The sequence below is a fragment of the Perca fluviatilis genome, chromosome 4, assembly GCF_010015445.1.
Source record: "Perca fluviatilis chromosome 4, GENO_Pfluv_1.0, whole genome shotgun sequence".
Lineage (NCBI taxonomy): Eukaryota > Metazoa > Chordata > Actinopteri > Perciformes > Percidae > Perca > Perca fluviatilis.
Genome location: NC_053115.1, coordinates 13,219,018 through 13,242,618, shown reverse-complemented (window position 1 = coordinate 13,242,618; position 23,601 = coordinate 13,219,018). Strand labels below are relative to the sequence as shown.

Here is a 23,601-nt window from a genome sequence, read left to right as displayed (position 1 = left end):
GTCTGGCAAAAGAAAGACTAGCCAAGAGCAACAGCTGTGTTCGTGCACAGGACAGGGAAAAGGCCATGGATGTATGATGAGAGAAGGGCAGAGGGAGCAAGAAGGATGGTTAAAAACAAAAAGAAACGAGCACTGACGGAAGGGGGTGAATTTGTTTTGGTGCTGAGTTCAAATATCATAAATCATCGAACAAATCACGGACTCCACCTTTAAGGTAATGTAACCTAACACTTATTGAGTCAATTTAATTATGCATTATGTAGTCTAATTCTTTATATATCCTTGGGTTTTGGGGTAATGGTTCGGCATGTTTTTGGTATAGTGAAGAAAAATATAACACTTCACAGTGCCTGGCCATCATTGTTATGTACAAATCCAGTCACACTGGTACTGGTACTGAAGCACTTTGAGTAAAGTCACATATGTGCGATAAGAAACATTCCTATGCTGTTGATAATTGCTTTGGTTGCACACTGAACTGATTCCAGATGTTTCCAGATGAATATGTGTACCCCAAATGACGCAATTGTAATAAAAAAGGATATATTTAGTCTACTTTGAACTGAGAACAAATATAATCTGCTGGTGCTATCATATTTTGCTCACGCTCAATTTAAAAATCCCTTAATATGAGTGTTGCCATGGTGCTCCTATGTTTGACTCACTGCCAGTAACCGTGTCCTTTTTCGAAGCCGTCAGTGCACTCCACACTATTGCTTACCAAGAGGAAATATCATGACCATATTAAGAAATAGAAAATGTAAATATTGTCTGTGCTTTTATCAGTTCCAGTAGGAAGTGTGGCAAAGCCCACAGTGACACTTGATTTTCACTATTCCTCTGACTCTTCCCCAACGTACTTCATAAACATTTCTGTCCATCTGTAAATCTGAATGTGGGAATGACTAACAATTTACATTTGGACATCTGGTGTGTACATCAGATACCACGAACCATTAACAACATGCATTTTAAAATTGTACATAGTGCTTAACATTTGTTATTATTTAAAATGCTGTAACTGTAAATAGTTATACAGAATGTTTTTACTTTGTTTATTTCCGGTGTGTGACGCACATTGTGGTTGTGTCACTTGTGGTAAACAGTTTTAGTATTAAATATTTCTTAAAGGGGTGATAGAATGCAAAACTGATTTTACCCTGTCATAGTTGAATAACGACAGTTTGGAGGGTAAATAGGACATACATAGAACCTCAAAATCCCATTGACACCTCTTTCCTCTGCAAATCTCACAATTTTAAACTGCCTCTGAAAACGGGCGAATCTCAACAAAGCTAAAAGTTGACGTCAACTTCTCAACTCCTCCTTATTTGGCTCTACCTTCTATCTTTGTAACGCCCCAAAATTTACATAGGCCACTAACTGATCTGAGGTCAGTTAGTCTTCTGAATAGGTCGCGCATATCTCAGAAATTGTTCATCTGCTGTTTTACGAAAATGTATGGCTAAACCGGCCTGCTGTGAGGTAGATGGAGCTCCGTCACAGCTGGCAGCCCACGGTGCTCGATACCCGCGCAAAGTCACTGTTTCTGGGTTAGTGGACTACCAAATGGCGCTGCCCTGACAGAGCTCCAGGGCCTGCAGCTCCCCTCTTCCTGCTAAATGGCCGGTCTGTGTGAGTGAGCGCGTGGTCAGTGTTAAGAAAATCTTTAACATGTTGTTAATTAAACCTTTTGCTTAACTTTCAATTGGACCAAGCCTCTCCATCCTCCTCAGAAATCAAACGAACATGGCTTTTAGATTTTCTTAACATCAGCGATGTGGTAAGAAATCTCTTACCACAGGTTCCAGTTAATCTTATAATGGATATGCCAGTTAATCTTATAATGGATATGTGTATTGAGTTATTTAAACAAACGATCTGGGAAATAAACGCCTCTTGTCTGCGAGTGAGCTGGATGGAGCTCTATCAATGAGAGCTAGCTAGCTTGCCTCCTCCTAAAAATTCACAAAAATGCATTAAATTGAAATCGGACAAAAATGTTAGCTTTGTTAAGACCTTAGGTAGCTGTGATATACATGTCGTGACGAAATTCAAACTGTAAATATACGATAGTTATGCCGAAAGTGTAGCAACGATCTTTTCCCATAGGATTAAATGGGACACATAGCCTAGCTAGCAGCTCCTCCTAAGGAGACCCCTAAAATCCACAAATATGCATTAAATTGAATTGGACAAAAGCGTTAGCGTTGTTAACACCTTAGGGAGCGGTTATATAAGTGGTGTGACAAAATTCAAACTGTAAATATACTCTAGTCATGCCGAAAGTGTAGCTAACTAGCCACGATCTGTACACATAGGATTGAAGGGACACTAGCAGCTAACGAAACCCCTTGTGTTCACAAAAATGCATTAAATTGAAATCTGACACAATTGTTAGCTTTTTAAGACCTGGGGGTAGCTGATATTTAAGTGGCATGAACAAATTCAAACTGTAAATATACTCTTGTTATGCCAGCAACTGGCAGCCGACCAGGTCCGCGGAGCCCCGGTAGTAAGTAACCGAGAAACGGTGACTTTCACTGGGTATGGAGGTTGCCGCTTTCTCGTCAGACTGTGTGGAGCTCCTAAAGTCTGACACGTCTTACCAAATTTGCAATTAGCCATACATTTTCGTAAAACGGATATTATTTGAGCTTTATATAGTTGATTTCTCGCATAAAAAAAGTCTCAGAAGTGAATTTAATAACAAAATAGTAGACAAACAATGTATAACTTTGCAGCGTCTGAAATATGAGACCTGCTTTCTTGTCTCCAATGTGTTTCTATGTGGTTCGCTCTAACCAGTCAGCACACCTCATCTAAATATTCATGAGTATACCATATTTGGAAGAAAAGTTCTTGTTACAAATAGGGCCATATTCACAGGGTAGTTAGGGGCCCATAAAATAGCACTTGTGCAATTTTCAGCCCAACCAATGTTACATACCCTATTAGGAGACCTTAAGGAACAGTGTGAAATACCCTATATAATCATTCTATCACCCCTTTAAGCTCTAGTACACAGAGTATTATAATCCATTCTGCACCTCTACAGATCCTTAGACACGTTTAGCTCATTATCTCTGTCAGGTGTAAGCCTGGAGGGGATCATGCATTTGGTCATGCCTGTGCATCTGTGTGTGTGTGTGTGTGTGTGTGTGTGTGTATATATCTGTCTGTCTGTCTGTCAGCATAATATTTTTTTGTGCACAGTTAGGCTATGTATGCTTAAGTACCTTTTGTGGTCGCGGTCATTCATCATTTTTGGGAACCTATTTTTGACTGCTATGTTTTGTATTGACTGGCCAGTCGGGACCACAAGTGATCAACTACTTCAGTAGCAAAGGCATTTCTGGCAATCAGCTAGGCTAATAAGAACCCTTACCTAGTCTGTTGCAGGCCACATTTTGGCCTTTGTTGTTGCTCAAAAACTGACTTTCCTAAACAAGTTTGGACTCATTATGAACCGGGGCATCTGCTAATTCCTTACCTGATATGTTGAGATAAATAAATCCATGTTTTTGTCATCTTTGTCAGCATCTTGAGGGGAGGGGAGATAGAGACACACCTGGCTGAGATCTGCACTATACTGCACTTTAATAGTTGTTTTTGGTTTTATGGTCTGTGCATTTACTAGTTCAGTCTCAAAGCTCTCAACAATACAGTTTCCAGCAGCAGTAGGCCACCCTTTTCAGCAAAAAAAGCTCTGATAAAGCCACTGTAAATGATCTGCCTATCACCAAAGACAGACCAACTTAACAAGTAGTTGCTAAAGAATGTCGGACATCTAGCAAGCTAAACAAAATATTTTGCTTAGAAGACCAAAATGGAGCTAAAAGCAGAGCAAATGTCGGACCTAAAATATGTCAGGCAGCCAGAAACATGACTCTGATTGAAGGATAATGTTTTCTCTGTGGTGAATGCATGCAATTGTGTGCTAACACATTAGCCATTGAGTGGCTCAGTTAATGCAACTTAAAGTGCTTTATTCCCCATGTAAGAGAATACTAGATCCAGCTTTCCACTGTTTCAAGTCCACTTACTGAAAGGAATTGGTTTGAAACACACATAAAAAAAAAACAATACCCCTATCCAAGTCGTGTAGTGGATTGTAATTAAGCTGCAAAGCAAAGAATTTGCTTCCCTAAGGATTTCTAGGACCAGAGATAAAAAAGGAAAGTCTTCTCAAGTCAGTTTGCTGATATGGGCAGCTTGCAATGTGAAGAATATGGGTAATAAGAGATTATAACAATTGTGAAAGACTGTGGGAAGATGTACATGACAAGCTTGCAAGTGTATTTAAAATTGTAAGGGGGGATATATTGCTGTGAGCAGATGGAGATGCATAAGTGGGCCAGACAGTGGGCATTTATGTATGTGTGTGTGTGTGTGTGTGTGTGTGTGTGTGTGTGTGTGTGTGTGTGTGTGTGTGTGTATTTTCCAGGAACTGCAGGCTATGCCATGCTGAGCTGAGCTGAAACACAGGCTTCTGTTCAAATGAGGTCAGGGTAGGGCTGAGGGTGCCATAAGCAGGGATGGATCTTAAGGATTGGGTTGGAAATTGTACCAAGTTGTCCTTTTTCAAAATAAAGGTTAAACTGTAATTGCTATGAATACTGGAGTGTCAGAATGAATGTGATTTAGTCTCAGAATTAATCAGTAGCTGACTTGTTTATATAGTCCTGTAATGCATCTTACTATGGTTGATAACTTAGCTTAACAGAGCTTTCACATTGCAACCCCTCCCTCTGGAACTACCCATACACATATGTGACTGTACTTACCTGGACACATTCAAATCAGTTATCAAAATCTACCTTGGGGCACCCTGGCTCACCTGGTTGAGCATGAACCCAATGTACTAAGGCTCATTCCTTACTGCAGAGGGCCGGTTCAATTCTAATCTGCAGCCCTTTGCTACATGTCATCCCCGTCTCTCCTGTCTTCAGCTATCCTATCACCCCCCCCCGAGAAAAATAAATAAATAAAATCGACCTCTTTCGATTAGCCTTCACCATTACATAATATTACATTTCACTTGCGGTTATTTGCTGGTTTTATTGTTTCACTTGCTTTTGATAGGCTTGTTTTTTACGTGTTGATTTTATTGCTTCACTTGTTTTTAATGTGCTTAATGTACTGGTTTTATTGTAAAGTGTCTTTAAAGACTTTGAAAAGCGCACTATAAATAAAATGTATTATTATTATTAATAAAGGTGACACCACACTTTTTGAGCACATATAATGTCTGAGGACTGAATCAAAAAAGATGCAGAGTGAAGAGATGAGGGGGGAGAGAGAGAGAGAGAGAGACACACACACACACACACACACACACACACACACACACACACACACACACACACACACACACACACACACACACACACACAAGCATGTCACAAGCCTGACTCATAACTCCTGTATGGTCTTATCAGTGGCTGACACAGCATTACAAGGGCAGACACGCTAACATGCTGTCCTGCATGTGCTTTGTCCAGTACAGGAGCAGGGCACTGTGTGTGCCTCCTCTCCTTTACTGAAGGACGGTCTTAGCTTTATTCTCATCCGACAGCTTAGACAAACCAAACCTTTTAACAAAAGAAAAGCAAGGCAAAAAAAAACATTAAGGAAGGAGATATCACATGAATACAATGGGATTAATATGAAAAAAAAAAAAGGTATATATATATATATATATATATATATATAAAATATAAATTATGGAGAGAGAGGAAGGGTTAGGACATAAAAAGTGAAGCATGGAGAGATAGAGACATGAAAAATAGATGAAGTGGGACACCCCTCATGCTGGGAGAGTTATCTGCTCTATAAAGGTAGCGGTTTCCTTTGCATAACTAACTGTACATTTTGCTTTGTGGATGATTCGTTTGTAAATACAAATGCATTTTATGTGTGCATTTTCATTCATAATAAGCTGTTTAATTGTGACAATAACTAAGTTCTGAATGGACTATGTTCATACTGTTTATCCTTCAGCACATTCCTTATCAAAAATTTTTTACAGTCAAAACCTTAATTTTTGAGTTGTAAGTGGCACCCTAACTTGCACTTGTATATCCTGCAGTGTACATGTATCAATAAAGTCAATGAACTCAAAAGATAATGAGAGCTGTATCAAATATATTACATTTCTCCTTAAAATAAGTTACATTACGTGACTCACTACATATGCTGTTGTGTCTTGCACCTTGTTTATTAATGGCCAACATCTATCACCTAGCTGTTTGTGCAGTACATATGCTTCATATACCTCTGTATTAAGGAACTACTTTGTTTGTTAAATAGTTCCAACATAAAGAAAGGTCTGAGGGAGGAATACACCTTTGACAATTTTTTGACTTTTCTTTTTTTTTTGGACAATTTTTGACATTATTTTATCATGTCGTAATTTAATTCAAGTCAATTTGACATTAAGGCAGAGTCAAAGCCTTACCTCTTGTCACACAATTTATAGTCTTTCATAAATGCCTCTGCAAGCACAAGTGCACACATAAACACTTGTGCATACACACACACACACACACACACACACACACACACACACACACACACACACACACACAAACACACACACACACACACACACACACACACACACACACACGTTGAGTTGAACGATTCCACTCAGAAGCAGAGAGCCCTCAGCCTGAGTGGTAAATCTACGTTAAAACCAGTGTAATGTAGCCGAGAGGCACTAGTGGAGCAAAAGGTTCCTCTTTTGAATACCAGATTGTGTCCCAGCCCTGACTACAATTTCTGAATCACAAAACAACAGCAATCTGTTTGGATTCTGGGTAAACAATTAAGGATCAACAAGAAAACACCTATTCAAATATACATTGTGCATGCTTGGCTAATGAAAATGTCAAAAACTAAAGCCACGGGTATTTCATATTTTTGGTCTTTTATCCACTGAATATGGATTAAAAAGGCAATGAGGAAAATAAGCTCACTTTGAAGTATATGGAGCTAAATCGGGGCCAAATGTTTTGTTAATTTGAAAAAATATATATATAGTTGAAAAACTAAAGCTTGAAATTGAAAATTTAAGTTTTGGTCAAAACTTGGAAAAAATAAAACCATGTATTAAAACTAAAAATAAATGTACCAATTTTTCTTTCAGTTTGAATAAAATTTAGATTCAATTCTGGAATTATTTTGAATAAATTATAAATTTTCATTTTTCACTTTTATATTTCTTTTCAGTTTCACATTTCATGTTTTCAGATTCAAAACTTATTTTTTTTACGGCTCCAAATCTTTTTTTTTCGGTTTCAAATCTTTTTTTTCGGTTTCAGATCTGTTTTTCACTTTTAGATAATTTTTTTTCGGTTTCAGACTTTTGGCCCTGATTTTGCGTAGGGGGCGTGGCTTCAACTCAGAGGGGCGTGGCATTATGAGTGACAGCCTAACAAAGAAGGCAGAAGACTCCTGTCATGTTGCCTTCAGGAAATGGTGTTACTGTGAGAACAATGACTGAATGCTTTCTATCCACTATATATATGTGCTTTTTACTTAACAAACTGATACCAGTGACAAAGTTCCATTTAAAAAAAATTTTGGACAACACATGGTACCAATTACACTATAAGAGCAATAAACTGTGCCAGATTGTGCAGTTCAGCAGGAACAATGACTTCTCCCACTTCCATGTATGACTTATAGCACCACAGTATTCACTGGCACCAGCCCACAGGTAAGACATGTGAAAGATATTAGCATTTTTAAATAGATACTTTGCGACATTATCTCCGCAGTGGCATTTTTTTTGTGATTAACACATAAAAGGGAAAATAGGTGGACAGCTGGACAAAGCTGGCATTCAAGCATCGCTAGCACTGAAGTTAGCATTAACTAACGTTAGCTTCACACTAGCTGGGGTTTTTACACTAATTTCAGTGTCCAGCTCAAGTTTTTTTAATTTAACGTGTAGTGGTCTTTGTGAACCTCTGTTTGTCAGAATGACCATAACTCCACAGTGGCTGCAGTGAAGAAGGTCTCTTTTTACAGAGTAGACAAATATGACTTTACATTAATGCTCTGGCCTGATAAAGTACGTTTTACACACATAACATTACATGTAACAGCATGACAGTTATGCCTTACAAAATATGCCAAGTGGGCAAACTTTGAAGGCTTCTACCACAGCCTAACTGTATCAGAATACACTAACTTGTCTTTTTGTATTTGTAGGTCTACGGTCTGTTTTCTGGACCGTGTTTGTCCGTAATAAAAGCTTTGATTGATTGATTAACAAAGCAGACCAGGATGTTGTTTAAACTAACCATGAAAAGGTAACACTATTAACTTAGCAATGTTAGTTATCTTATAATTTTTTACATTTATAAGGCTCTGTACGGCTGCAGGCAGCCACTGTCGAGTTATGGTCATTCTGACAAACAGAGGTTAACAAAGACCACTACACGTTAAAGTCAAAAAACTTGAGCTGGACGCTGAAATTAGTGTAAAAACATCAGCTAGTGTGAAGCTAACGTTAGTTAATGCTAACTTTAGTGCTAGTGATCCTTCATTTCCAGCTGTCCACCTATTTTCCCTTTATGTGTTAATGACAAAAAATGCCACCCCGCGGGATAATGTCCCAAAGTATCTATTCAAAAAGGCTAATATCTTTCACATGTCCTACCGTCAATACGCAGCAGGTTGCCTTGGCGGAGCAGACGCTATGCTGACTGCCGAGTGAATACTGTGGTGCTATAAGTCGTACATGGAAGTGGGAGAAGTCATTGTTCCTGCTGAACTGCACAATCTGGCACAGTTTATTGCTCTTATAGTGTAATTGGTACCATGTGTTGTCCAAAACAATTTTTTAAATGGAACTTTGTCACTGGTATCAGTTTGTTAAGTAAGTTTGTATCACGGTTTTAGGGTCACGGTTTTCGGTTCTGTACGGTTCTTGTTATTTTTCTTTTAATCTTTAACACTCCAGAATATACTTCAGCATATGATATATAGCTAAAATTAGCATATTGAATGCATGTTGCACAAAACATGCACACAGTGGCAGTTCTATATTGTTTTATTTCATCATAGGTACCATGAAATCCAAAATGTTCCCACACACCAGACTATAAACGACACTGGCGCATCCTACAGCTCTGGGCAGCCTCTCTCCCACTTGACATTTCTCGAGGCGTGACGTGGCGTAACTACACGCGGCACCCCACTCCGCGAGGAGCGGTCGGCTCGGTGTCTCTCAAAATCTGACGAAAATCTTTTAAACTGACCTTTGTCGATCTGAAATGAAGACAAATTCAGCAACTGCATGGCCTATTTCTCGCTTAAAATGTTTTCAGAAACACGTTTCGGTGAACTATTTTAGTACAATATGAGATCGTATTCTGAACGAGCCGCCATGACAGTCTATTTTGAAATTAGGGACCAGCCAGACCCATGTGACCCATCGTCCAATCAGCTGCCATGGGTTGCGTTTGTCACGCCCATCCCGCGTCATTTCCAGTAAGTGTTTTAACATAGGTGTATAAAGTGGGCACTACGGCAGTAAGAGGTTAGTGCAGCTTAACAGTGTACTGACGAACCGTGCGGTACACACACGCTCCGAACCGAGACTAGCGAACCGAGCGGTTCGGGTGTTTTTTCTTGAACCGTACCACCCCTAATATATAGTGGATAGAAAGCATTCAGTCATAGTTCTCACAGTAACACCATTTCCTGAAGGCAACATGACAGAGGAGTCTTCTGCCTTCTTTGTTAGGCTGTCACTCATAATGCCACACCCCTCTGAGTTGAAGCCATGCCCCCTACGCAAAATCAGTGCCAAAAGTCTGAAACTGAAAAAAAATTATCTGAAAGTGAAAAACAGATCTGAAACCGAAAAAAAAAGATTTGAAACTGAAAAAAAAGAGATTTGAAGCCGTAAAAAAAATAAGTTTTGAATCTGAAAACATGAAATGTGGAACTGAAAAGAAATATAAAAGTGAAAAATGAAAATTTATAATTTATTCTAAATAATTCCAGAATTGAATCTAAATTTTATTCAAACTAAAAGAAAAATTGGTACACTTATTTTTAGTTTGAATACATGGTTTTATTTTTTCCAAGTTTTGACCAAAACTTAAATTTTCAATTTCAAGCTTTAGTTTTTCAACTATATATATTTTTTTCAAATTAACAAAACATTTGGCCCTGATTTAGCTCCATAGAAGTAGCGATCCACACAAAAATGCCCGAGAGGTTTTAATGAGAGATCTTCAGTCTGTCAAATCAAAAATAACAGCCTGTGAGTTTCTTGATTTGTAAAACGAGAAGATGTGTAAGGATGGGTGCTACGTGCTCATTCAGCGAGGTGGGGAGAGAGAGATGGCAAAGGTCATCAAGAAGAAAAAACAGAGAGGAAAGACATACAGAACAACTATGACCCTTTAATTACACGTATGTATGCACTCATGGACCTACACAACAGTGCATAAAGAACAGACACACAAATATAGCCGAAACAAGTGTTGTCTTTCCCTCACCCACACATTCACGTACACGCACACACACACACACACACACACACACACACACACACACACACACACACACACACACACACACACACACACACACACACACACACACACACACACACACACACACACACACACACACACACACACACACACACACACACACACACACACAACTTCCCGAATCAATGTTGGCCAATAAGCTGACCATAGGGACAGGAGCTACTGGGTCACCGTTCGACAAGAGTGACATAAACAGGCAGGGGCCAATCCATCAGCCCTAACGATTTTAGATGATTACACCACGCTCCCCTACCCTCCACTCCTCCCATACCCTGCCCTTCATTCCCTCTGTGTTTTGCAATGTATTCTGGGCTTAAAAAGGGCCAAGAATTTCCCCTCACTGCTCTCGGCATTCATTCAAATATCAGAAAAGGCAACATGGTCCATTTGTGCAGTTTGTCACAGTAGAGAAACCTCAAGTGTGGGAACACTGAAATAAAAACAACAACAAAACACAGAGCGGCTGTTTGCTGTATTGAATCTAAGAATCTTTATAACAATGTATTCCAAAGCATATTACATCCATATTACAGATTCAGAATAATATGTATTCCTAATTAACCACATCTGTCATAGACCTGTGAGCTGGTAGACTTGTTGGAAATGGAAATGAAAGTAGAATTGGTGCACTGCCAAAAATAGTTTCTGCTGTCATATAACAGTTACAGCAAAATACAGAATATATTAATTTTCCAAATACGTTACCTGTGAATCTATAAGCAGCCAGGTTTGAATGATGATATACTGAACAACATATGCTGGAGAGTGCATGCTAAGTCAATGTTTGAAATAAAGCCAAGGGAAGCGCCGGGAAAGCCAAGGCAATCCAAACTTTCGAAAGAAGGTCTGGATGGGTGGGTACGTATGTGTATGTATGACATGGTAAAAAGGAATTTACTATTTTGACTTTTTTGTAAGCAAAAGCTTGCAGATATTTGTGACATGTGTTTTTTTTTAATTTCCTAACAATTTAACTGTAAGAGTAGGATGCTATTTAACTATATGTCTTGTTGACAATAACTCTGAAGTGGGTCCAATGGTCGGCCTTATGCTTAGTTGCGTGTTCTGATCCCTGTATAATGAAAGCTTTAATTTCAGCTGAAAATCAAAGGGCGGCGGGACACACTAGGCTCCCTGTTCCACAGCAAACAAACACAGTGTGAAACCAGGAAACAGGTAAAAGGGCAGGTGACAGGGATTGGGAGCCAAAATGGAGCTGGTTTTCTGACAGCAGGGATGTGATTTTCGGGTTGGACAGAGATAGAGATAAACAGAAAGACAGAACGAGGGGGCGGATTAACATAAGTTACTGAAACAAATGAGAAAAGAAGGAAGGCAAAAGAGGATTTGAGTTGATTGCGGTGACAGTGTCATTGCGTGTGTGGATTATTAATTCCGATCTGTTTTGATTACAAAAACATGTGGCAGCAGCTGGGGAGTCACAGTACAAAACCACATAATCCCTAGTATTGGGTTTAAAGTCCCCATATCATTTCATTTGTGTCACTAAAGACAGACATTTAAAAGAAAGAATCAAATGTAAAAACTATGTGTTTGTGATACTTGTCATATATGTTAAAATGCTCTGAGAATAAAAAGTTAAAAAAAAGAAGTATTCATTACATCTTAACATAGAAGCAAGACAACCAATTCTATACTTTGACTGCAGAGGCCAATACGTGTCAAGTCGTAGAAAGATTTATGCTAATGCTTTAGATGGGATATATAAAAAAAAAAAATTGGATTCAGTGATGAGGTGATTTGCAGCACCTACAGTACATCTCCTTCATGGTCAAACATATCAGGGAAGGAGGCTCCAGAAACATGAGCACATTTGTGGAGAATATCTGTCTTGTGTGCCATTATTTCTGTTTTCCTGTGAAAGAGAGAGTGAGTTCATCTCTTGCGCAATGCACACACATATGCACCCGTTGGAGGATTATTAATAGCAAATCAAAAACTTTGTTTCCATAGTGACTGTTTGAGTCCATTATGGAAAGTGTCTCCTGTTGTTACCAAGACAACAATCCAGCAATGGCAAATGAATGTGGCGCACAGCTGAGTGATGCGGTGAGCTGGTGATCTCTCCATAAACAAGCTCAGCATCAAACTGGGGGTAGGTGGAGGACTGGAGCGACGACAATGAGAGGGTTGAAAGGATGGGAAAACATGCAACCATCGGCTGTGCTTATATACTTATACAACTTCAATTTGGCTTGATATTGCTATATTTACCTGTATCTAATTTATCCCTTTCGTTCCCTCTATGTACATTAGTGTGCTAGAAAAATAATTTTAACATTTCATGAATCAAACTTTAAGTTGGAAGTAACTAACACAATTACAGACACAAGCCGCATTATGATGCAAACCATTTAGGATTGGCAGTCACTCTAATCTCATCCCTATTCAGTTCTTTGAACTGAGGTCCACTGCTACTCTTTCTAATGCAGTTTGCCTGCGTTATGAATTTTTTATCAATGCTCCTGCAAATTTGGCCACAGATTATTCAGATTTTCTTTTGAGTGGGATCTTGCCTTCATTCAAGTGTGTACAGTAGAAATACCGACAGAAAAGACGGTAAATGGCCATAAAGCTGCTATGACAGTCTTGTGTTCACACAACTTAATCCTGGACTAACAAGGACACGGGTGTATGTGAAAGGTGCATCAAGTGAGACACCTTGGATAAACATCCTGTCTTATGACACTCAGCACTCATGATTAAGGCTCATAAAACAAAGAGTAGTAGGATTAAGTTACACTTAACCGCAGTGTACTCTCAGAGCAATTTGTTCTTCGAGACCAAATTGTCCTGCTAATTTGGGAAAGCTGGGCAAACACTTCACAGCGGGAAGGATAGCAGGACCATTTAGACAGGAGGACCAAGTCAACCCCAGGAGGGGTCAAAAATGGTCCTGTCTTGGTGATGAAATATGCTCTATTGTTGTAAGTGCCAAACTATCTTTAGGTTTGGACAAGTGTACTGTAGTGCTACCACAATTATGTTCCTGCTTACTTGTGTGAATATAGAATAGACTGCCATATGTGTTATTGATTTGTTTCTTTTGTAAAGCACTTTGATCTACATTTAATGGAATGAAAGGTACTATACAAATAAAGTGTATTATTATTATTATTATTATTATTTTAAGTCTGGCTTAAGATGTGCAGAACATGAATTACGGCTCTACAAATGACAAGCAGAAAGGCATGCCATCAAGCACTCCAAAAAGTATATGTAATCTTAATGTATGAGGTGTTACCTTTCCATAGACAAAGTAGTGCATTAAGATTGCCACAGCTAAAAATGTTGTCCTCAAAATAAAAATTGGGAGCCGCCCCTCCCCAAATGCCTCACACTCACCAGCTACGCAGACACAGCAAGAGACACGAAAGCTAGAATCCAAGGTTGAAACTGATGTCAAGTAAAACTCATTAGTGTAAATGACTGTCTGCATATTTTTTCATCTAAGTTGCACTGTGTTAAGCTCTGTTGGCCACTCTAGCTTTAGGAATGATTGTTGATTAGTTAGGTCTAGCTGTATTGTGTCTGTGTAAATTCCTTTTCCAAATCCTTTAGAGTTACCACTTTATAAAATACACCTGTACAGAGACTTATGTAATCTAATACAGCAGCCCAGCAGTAACTCCTATCTTTGTAAAGTATCAAGTTCAGTTTTCATTAACACTGTGTCAGAGGTGTTGAATCAACTCCAAGGTAATTTATGAGGTTGTATATTTAGTGGTGCCGTTTCCCTGTGAACTGTATTTCCTTAAGAGGTGTTTCTAATGTTCTGTCTACAATCACTTGTATGCAGGGAGCAGAGCATCAGCCTCTCAATGTAATGCTTTGTTGACACTGTGTCGGTGAAGTAAATCAACAGGTTTCTGATGACACATTCAACATATGTAAACATTGGAAGCTGGTACCGGTACAGATACCAATGCCGTGACTTCAATACCGGTTCCTAAACGATACTTTTTTCGATACCAATTTTTTTTTAAACAAAAAGAAATTACAACATTACACTTTACGGCACACATCTTTTTACTTATTCTTCAGCTCCTATTACGTGAGCCCCGTCTCTGTATAACGTAGAGTTTTTCCTGCGTGTCTCTACGACGTGGAACGTTAGCCACGTAAAGCATTATTAGATCTTGGTAGAAACATGCTGCATGCTTATTGGCTCCCTGACGCTGCTCCTTAGCACATTTTTCGATACTCAATACTTTCATTCGGTGCATGAACGGTATTGAATTTGGTACCTAGCCCTAGTAATGCTATTGTATTACTGAAAATTTACTGCAGGGTTATTGTATTAATTTGCATTAGACTGCATACACTGACCAATCCTAATTAATCCTATTTATTTGACGGAAAATATCCTTTTGACTACCAAGAGAAATTGTGTTTGGAGTTTTGCCCAAATATAAATGTCACAAGATCAGTAATGGTGCTCTGTGCTTAAAATGATTTCACTGGATAAAGGTGGAATCTGAAGGTAATAGTTAACCAGTATGGACGACTGCTTTAAATATTGTGTTTGAATGTGTGTGTTTTTAAATTTTAGAGAGCGAGAGATTTAGATAAAATCTTGTAGAAGTCTTTGTATGTTTCAACTAATGCACAAAAATAGCTGTTTGTGCTAACATTGTAAGAGATTGCAATTCCATGCCAAAACAAACTGCACTGCACCACCTGGTCTGTATTCATACAAACACCACCTACATGTACCTTGGCATAAGCCTATTTGTTATTAGCCATGAAATTACCAAACTGGTAAAGGTGAAAAAAATGGCCTGAGAAAAACATTGTTGTTGTTACCGCTGGATTTGCACTGACACAGTTACCACATGTGTGCTGCATGCACCACATCAGGTTCCCATTAGAGCCTCTTATGTCCGATTAAGCATCAAGCTGTTTATCTGCGGACACTGACAGGAGCAGCCCAGCATAAATACACTTGGAGCAGTGAAATGTTTACAAAATACAGCTAGACTTTGTCAGGAAGCTAGTTGTAAAGTAATACATTTATGTCCAGTCAATCCTTCTATCCAATAATTAGCTCATAATTACCTCCCCAAATAGTTGCATGATAATTTATCAAATGCAATCCATACAAAAGGGTCAGGATCAGAAACAAAACAAATGCAAATGTTCTGTACTTTGTACATCTGAGAGAACAGTTAACAAATATGCATTAAATGCATCAGTAATAATGTAAAAACACACAGCCTTCATTCAAATTTTGACATTGTTTCCCCAGAGTGTGAAAAAGCCATCAAACAAAGCTGAGACACAAGGGTTTTTGTCGCTGGCGCTGGCACTGACACTTACGTTCCCAAGATCTCTTTGAAGTCATACTGATCTTTCACATCTGTGGTCTTCTTTTTCCAGGCATGGCAATCGTGACCCAGTGGCATCTTCTTGTTGTTACGGTCAAAGACAATACTAGAGAAGAAAAAGAGGATAGGGAGGAGAAGCTCATTAATATCAACCAATACCAAATGTATCTGCTTCCATCTCCCACATGCAGTAAGTACAATACTGCACTGATAGTGCTGCTCCCTTTTCTTTTATGGTTGACTGTATTAAAGTGAGTACAAAATGATTTAATTTTTGTATGACTTAGATTACTGACATCCGTGGATTTCTTAGTGTTTGCCACTTGTGATGTCACACTAATAGTATGCAATGCATTATGTCATGTTGGGAAATACTGGCATATGATCTATGCATCTTTCAAACACAGAGGCAATTCAAAGTACTTTACATTAACATATGTAAAAAACCCTAATCCACAGGCCCCATTGCTGTGTAATGTAGCATGTATTTAGATCTTTGGAGTTGATGGCTGGGGTTTGCATTAGCTCTGTGGGTGTGTGTTTGAGAAGAGCACTTCTTGCAGCTAAAAGTTACACAATGAAGTGAAGTAACTGACTAATTGTAATCAATTGTATGATGCCAAAAGGATAACTTCTATTTTACAGGTTCTGGGAAGGAAGTGGCCTAAACTTACCAATTACAAAATTACATTCGGTCTGTTACATAGACAACTGCATGCGTCTCAGGAATGCAGTAAATCCTGATTTGTCTCTAAAACTGTTTTCACACACAAAACATATCTTATGACACAGGTTATTCAACACAGGCCTACACACAATCTGCGGTAAAACCCATCTTCGCTGGCTGTGCCATTGTTTTCCTTTGGTGGAGGAAGCGCTACCCTTGGCAAGGCAAGGCAAGTTTATTTGTATAGCACAATTCACACACAAGGCAACTCAACGTGCTTTACAGGGGCAAATACATTGTAAACAAAAACAATCTAAATACATTCAAGAAACTTGCCGCCGAGTGCTGCGATAAAAGTTCAAATTATTTCAACTTTGACCTCGTTGCTGCTGACCTTTCAAAGCGCAACCACTGCCGGAAGCAATAGGCTCGTTCGAGATGAGCTGAGCCTGTAAAGTAGACGCAGGCGGCGGCAGCCGGGGGCAGTGACAAAAAGCTGCGGTCAAGTCGGACAGTTTCCAGCCGATTGCAGCAGCCTTTGTGCTGAACAGGAAGTCAAAGAAACACTCACATCCCGTTAGGTCCGATTCCGATTTAATAAAATGTTATCAGACACATATATCAGGTTGTACACAGCCTCGAGTTGTTTTTATTAAGACAGAGTAGCTGTCAAAATGCTCTACATGCGATCTGTTGCTGATGGTAATTAATAACAGACTGTAGATGATCCGTGATCTGAACGGATTAAGTCTCTGATTTCTTAACGTCACGATCAGGCACACAACATGTGTTCTGTACAGAATAAGCTTTTAAATCAGACAAATGGCAATTTAAAATCCCTCCGATTCAAAAACAATAAAAAGGTTTATATAAAACGTCATCATTTTGAGTCGATTCTGAACCAATCAGCTGTTAAATCAGCTGAGAGGCAGGCATTTCCCAGCATGCTCTGGGTCCGCACATAGATTGAAGGTTCAACATGGCAGAGGATCTGTTACCTTGCACGGCAGCTGGATCCTTGTGATAAGACGAGATCTTGCGAAAATCGCAGGATCACATTTCACATGAAAACCCATCTTGCCAGGCTTCAAGTAATGCATTTGTGTTTGGACAGCAGCGGACCGAAGCCAATCAGCGTCCGATGAGGAGCTACTGGCAGCTACGGCTGTGGTTCAGGTGTGTGTGATGGCCACGACTGTTCGTCAAAACAACAATGGCAGACGTGATAGACAGATGGTTCATCCAATCACCTGCCAGTTTTTAAGTACCCGCCCTTTTGCAAACTGTTTCCAAAGACGGCTGCTGTGTTAACAAAGCATCTGGCAAGTCAGGCTAGAGGATGTGTGTCGATATAGAATTTCCTTTCTTTATTCAGACAAAAAAAGTTACGTCCTGCAGTCAAGTATCTGTGTGATCTGCAAGAGTGGAATTTATGGCAGAGAGGGCTAAAAGTCATGGTCAATATCTACTAGGTTAATAAGCAAACTATAGTTTCACTTTAGTGACCTGGCTGTTGCTGCAGAAGAATAACTTCAAGTACACAGTGGTTCCCCAAGCCAAGCAGTGCAAGAGATGCATAAAACCCTAACCCTTTACTAATAACAAAGGTACTGTCAAAATGTCAATGGTATGACTGAAACTTAAAGATGAGACTCTGTGTGAAGAGCCAAAACTCAACGAGCGTATCAGTCTATAAAATGTCAGCTTATCTGTAATGTGTGTGTGTGACTTTACTGAGCTTGTGTAACGCTCACGTTTAAGATACGAATTAGCTTCACAAACTGGGCCAACTAAAAAAAAAAAATCATGCTAAGCTGTAAACACTACTACCTTTAAGAGTTAGAAAAAAGACACAAACAATGTTAATTCGACTTGTGTCTCACATTTATCAGAAGAAGTTTACGTTCAGATGTTTGTCCTCACGACACTCTCTAGAGATCACAGAGCACCCCGCTGTCACAGCTATCATCATCTAAACCCAGAAAGTGCCTATAACGCAAGACCTGGAAGACTAAAATAGCCCTGTTCATATCAGCATGCCTCTCTCCTCCTCTGTTACTGCTGCCTGCCTGGCAACTTCACAGTCGGTCATACGAGATGATGTAACGTATTGTTCTGGATAGTCCAAGAGTCATTTTGTCAAAGACTATATGATAGCACAGTTAATCATTTCCCTCTTACATCAGAGTAAACTCATTTAAATTCTGAAATCCGTGTAGGAGTGGCATTAAGTCATAGACAGGGCTGGGCTTAACACTGCTGTTATCTCAAATGTTAAAAAGGGCATGGCCTCTTCTAGCTGCATTGAGGTGCAGTCACTGATTGCTGCTGCACACACACGAATGTGGTGGCCCTCTCGCCACCTTCAATAATGTCAGAAGTTGGCTTCATACGCGTCGTCATGGAAACCCAAAGAAGCTGCTATGGTATCTGAGAGTCAACATTGCTTAAGTGTCTGATGGCAGGTGGCAGCTAAGGTGGAAATCATTCTCACTTTGACGGCTGGCTGCAGTGTGTTATGTTTAGTTATAAAAAAAAAAAATACACAGAAGCATCTTGTGTGTGGTTATTGAATATGGATTAGAAAGACATATCACACACACAAGCAGTGAAAAATGATACAACCTGATCAGGTGCTACATACAGCATCTGCTATACAGTAAACTCACTGTGTAGGAGCCATTTTCAACCATTTAGTTTGTTTAATAATTTATTATAATAATGTTTGCCCTGTTCTTCTTAAGTTGTGCCCTTTACAGGTCAAAAGGCCATTAAATAGGAAGGTGACGTTGGTGGGAGCACACAGCTTTTTGACCTTGCTACGCAAACTTTTGCATGAACTGCTGCTCCTTTAGTTTAAAAAGATCCAGTCTGCCTTATAATTTATTTACCAGATAAAGGATCTGTACTATTTATTGTGTTGGAACTAAGCTTACAGTTTAACATTTAAATTCATCTCATTCATCATTTCCTCTACTTAATGTAGCACACCTTTAAAAGCAACTGAAGTAAAAGGAAGAATCTCGCAACACTTGCATGAAAAAGCAGCATGCAAAGTAGTGAGCTTTGGGGAAGCAGTAAGAGGAAGTCCAGTTTATAAAAGCTTTTCCGGTAAGTCTGCCCTATTGGGGCCTCTGTTCCTGGAGTCTAATACCCACTGTAGGAGACAAACAAACAATACATAGCAGACTGTAACTCTATTCCTCGGTACATCTTCAACTTGACACCAGTCTTTTGCTTTGAGAATTGAGGATCCATTACCCAAGCATGAATGTTTTCATTAAAAAAAATATCTGTAGTAGGTCAATGGGTACTAATCAACGTCTGAAAATACAAATAAATAATAACTGTGATTCTTCTCTAGGCTTTCTAATTTATGCATGGTTACAAATAAGAGGACTTTGAGTTTGTAGTTCTGAAACTAACTGACTAGCTAGCTGGCCAATAAAAAATTTGCTGATTACAGCCTCTTAAAATACAAAGATTTGCTTGCTTTTCTCCATTTCAAATTGATGCAACGCAAAACGCTTTTTGACTACCACATAAAAAAGGAGCTATTTTAAGACATTTCTTAAAGCTCTGGTAAACTGTGATAGATTTGTCAGCATGTTTGGCATTTTTGTTTGGCAAGAAGAGTTCAAAAATAAAAGTAATAGTTGCAGCTCTAACCTTATCTCCTGACCAGCATTATTTAGGCAGGGCATCACAGTACATGTTTACACAGTAGTAACCTTTAGGCTAAAAATAACTGCAACCATTTGGAGGAAAACACTGAAGCCAGAGAAACAGTGAAAACACCTCTCACATACTGCTTTGTATTTTAGCATTTCAGCTTGCTCATATGGAAATTCATGGAGATTCATGTTAATCCATGCACTCAGAATGTATGACATTGAACATCAAAGTCATTTAAACATCAAAGTCATTTAAAATCTATGAAGGCATTAATCCTTGCTTGTCACTGGTTGTGCTCCTTTTAGAAAGCTACAGGAAATACCAACATGCCCCTAAATCTCCTTTATAACAGTGATTTCACTTCAGTGGCACAAACATCTGCATGTGTTTTACATTAGGCAACTTCATATTACATTTCAAATAAGACATTTCAAGCAATTGGAGCTTTGAGGACAAAGTTGAGCAAGGGGGGAGGGGTACTCTGTTTTTCAAACAGGCAAATGCTACAAACAGCAGAATAAGGTTCAAGTTTAAGACACGCAGGGGCAGATAGGGGCAAGTTTAAAAATGTGGGAGAGCAGAGGATAGAGACACATGCAGGTATCGTATGAGCATGTAGAAGGCCAAAAAAGAGCCCCTCCATGTCCACTGATGACACGACTTTTGACCAACGGGTGAAGATAAGGCGCTCAAAACCCAAGAAGTAAAAGGATTGAAGAGGCTGGATGTAGGGAGATGCACGATACTAGAACCACATTCCCAGACTAATATGTTACATGCAGCATTCAATCTTGCGTTTAAGGTTTACACAAAATACAGTTGCTGTACTCACTGGTTTCCCATTCCTGTGATGTGCAGTAGACAGAAGAAACACACACACGTACACACGACCAGTTAAGCGTGAAGAAATGACATGTGGTTATGGCGTTAGAATGTGTGAAATTTAATTTGCAATGGTGTTAAAACCTTTGGCAACAGTTGCACGTGCACATGCGCACACACACACACACACACACACACAAACACACACACACACACAAACACACACACACACACACACACAAACACAGTATCAAACGCACAAACAGACAAACTCATAGAGCTAATATTAAAACCAGATGTCTAAAATTTTAATGAGAACTTGACCAAAATGAGCTCTTGGACACATTTCTGGTCAAATGGACTTGTTATCTTTTAACTGGACGGCTCATGTCTCTACAAAAGTGCCGATAATCTACGACACACTTCAAAGTTGGTTATCTTTTGTCTTTAAACACTGTCAAATATTGATTTGGGCTTGTGTTTACTACTATTATCTCAGCAGGCAATCTACTGCACAGCTCAAAACAGTGAGGAATTCTGCTGCCAAGTTATAAACAAAGACTTAACTCATGCCAATGATCTGTAAAAGCAGATTCACTACACTGAATGTGTGATGATTTTATTTTACTACTTCTTTTCAGGGCTTTGTTAGGTCAGGCATACCTAGCTCTCTTATCTTTTGGAGCTTTTAGAGCTGCAGAAGGCAGGACCCTTTCAATCAATCTGGAATTTGCCCTAAAGACCAAAGCCCAGCATTCTTTTTCCCATCCAGCTGCCCAGGTTTGGGATCACATTTCATACAATTTAATCAATTTTTGAAGGATAGTAATCCTTTTTCTAATTTCCAACATTTGTCATTTTTTTACCTTAGTGGCTTTATTGTCTCTTTGGAAATACTGGGCATCAGGAAGGAATAAACACATTGGCCACAGTGAAATGCAGGCAAAACTCCATTCACACATTTAGTACAACAAATAAAATGATTCATTGGGTCAAACGGTTAAACAGACAACGATCCCAGGTCTCTGCAGTGGTGGGCGAGCGTTTTTTCCTGTGTGCCAAGAGCAACATGTTCAAAGCATGGACGCAGAGAAGGCAGTGGAGAGGCAGTTTGGAATATCTCTGTTTAATAAATCAACAATAACTAACTATCACTGGAGAGAACTATCCAACTAATCTACACCATCGCTCCTACACCATTGGTGCCTATCCAAAACTGCACGGCTCTCCATCCATCAACCCTATGCATCCACTGGCTGACTGTAAACACGGAGAGATTTACTAAGAGCCTTCTGATTGGTCAGCTGGTGTCAGTGACGCACAACAAATCTCCTCTCAAAGTGAGCTTATTAATTGATAAGCAGACTTCTCCTTACAAGATCCCATAGACAGAGGTGTGTGTGTGAGAGAGAAAGGGAGAGAGAGAGAGAGAGAGAGAGATGGAAGAGAAAGGGAGAGAGAAACAGAAAGAGGGAAGTAAAAACTAAAAATAAACGTTGTTATGTTTACTGAGAAAACATTCACACCATCTCTGCTGTAAATATTAATAATAACCCCACCAGGGCTCTCTCAATACATAGCATAGAGTTATTTATATTTGGTCAGACCTATCCTACTGTACAAACTTGACTTTATTAGTGTGCATTACATTAATTCAGACAGCAGTCTACTTATTGGTTTGTATGGAAGAAAAGTAGCTATCACTTCAGTACATATTCCATGTCAGTATGTTCGAAACTGCAGCTTCAGGTACTACGAGGTCCTCTTCATGTAAATGACATTACATCTGCATATCGAGACTGACGGTTAACTTCAGCATTCTCCCGTGTAGTGACGCTAATACGACGTATAGTTTTAAAGTCATGAAATCACTTCAAAGAGTTGTAAAACGTTCCCCTAAACAAAAAGTGTCCATAACACGGAGTGAACGTAAAGCGCCTGTTAAGGTTAGCGAACGTTACTGATAAATGTTGCTAGAAAACAATCAACCAAAACCCCTGGCAAGAAACCACGCGCCAACATCCTTCTAGCCCTTGAGATAGAGTCAGAGTGACAAGTTTGTGTCATGACTTTGTAGCAGCAGTCGACCCTACCTGAAATGTAGCAGTCAGTAAGGTCCAACGGCCGTGTCTGTGTCCGTCCGTCTGTCTCTACAACTCGGAGCGCTCTCGTACGGAATCTGTACTTGGCAACCTCACCAGAAGCGCTCACCCTGACGTCACTTCAGGGCAGGACGATCAACGGACCAATCACCGCTCGAGCTGTGGCGCGCAGGTAAACATCTCTGCGACACCATTGGTCACCTCTCTCCACCCTTGACACCCGTGCTGATTGTGATAAAAGGCTTGGAGGTAAGTGGTGTCGGTGTGCAGCCTCGATAATGGTTATAACAAATTACCCCTACTGATGGTGGTGGTGGTGATGAAAATAATTAGCAGTTGCAAAATTAGCCGTGATTGTAGCAAGCTAATGGCAGTAGTCATAGTGACAATGATGGACTTGCAGTTGT

The 23,601-nt window shown here is 39.5% G+C and overlaps 1 protein-coding gene across 2 annotated transcripts in view; it reads right to left on the bottom strand.

The window, feature by feature from the left end:
- The window catches only part of camk1b (calcium/calmodulin-dependent protein kinase Ib), a 44,998-nt gene extending 21,722 nt beyond the window's left edge, over nt 1-23,276 (bottom strand). Inside the window, exons 1-3 of one of the 2 annotated variants that reach the window (XM_039797961.1) lie at nt 23,186-23,275; nt 21,103-21,115; nt 15,921-16,034 (exon numbers count right to left, since the gene is read on the bottom strand). In XM_039797961.1, the coding sequence (XP_039653895.1) occupies nt 15,921-16,034; nt 21,103-21,113 (125 nt within the window). In that variant the 5' untranslated portion in view covers nt 21,114-21,115; nt 23,186-23,275. Of the gene's footprint in view, nt 1-15,920; nt 16,035-21,102; nt 21,116-23,185 lie in introns of both variants that reach the window. The other variant, XM_039797962.1, reaches the window with a different exon arrangement.
- Nucleotides 23,277-23,601: the final 325 nt, after the last annotated feature.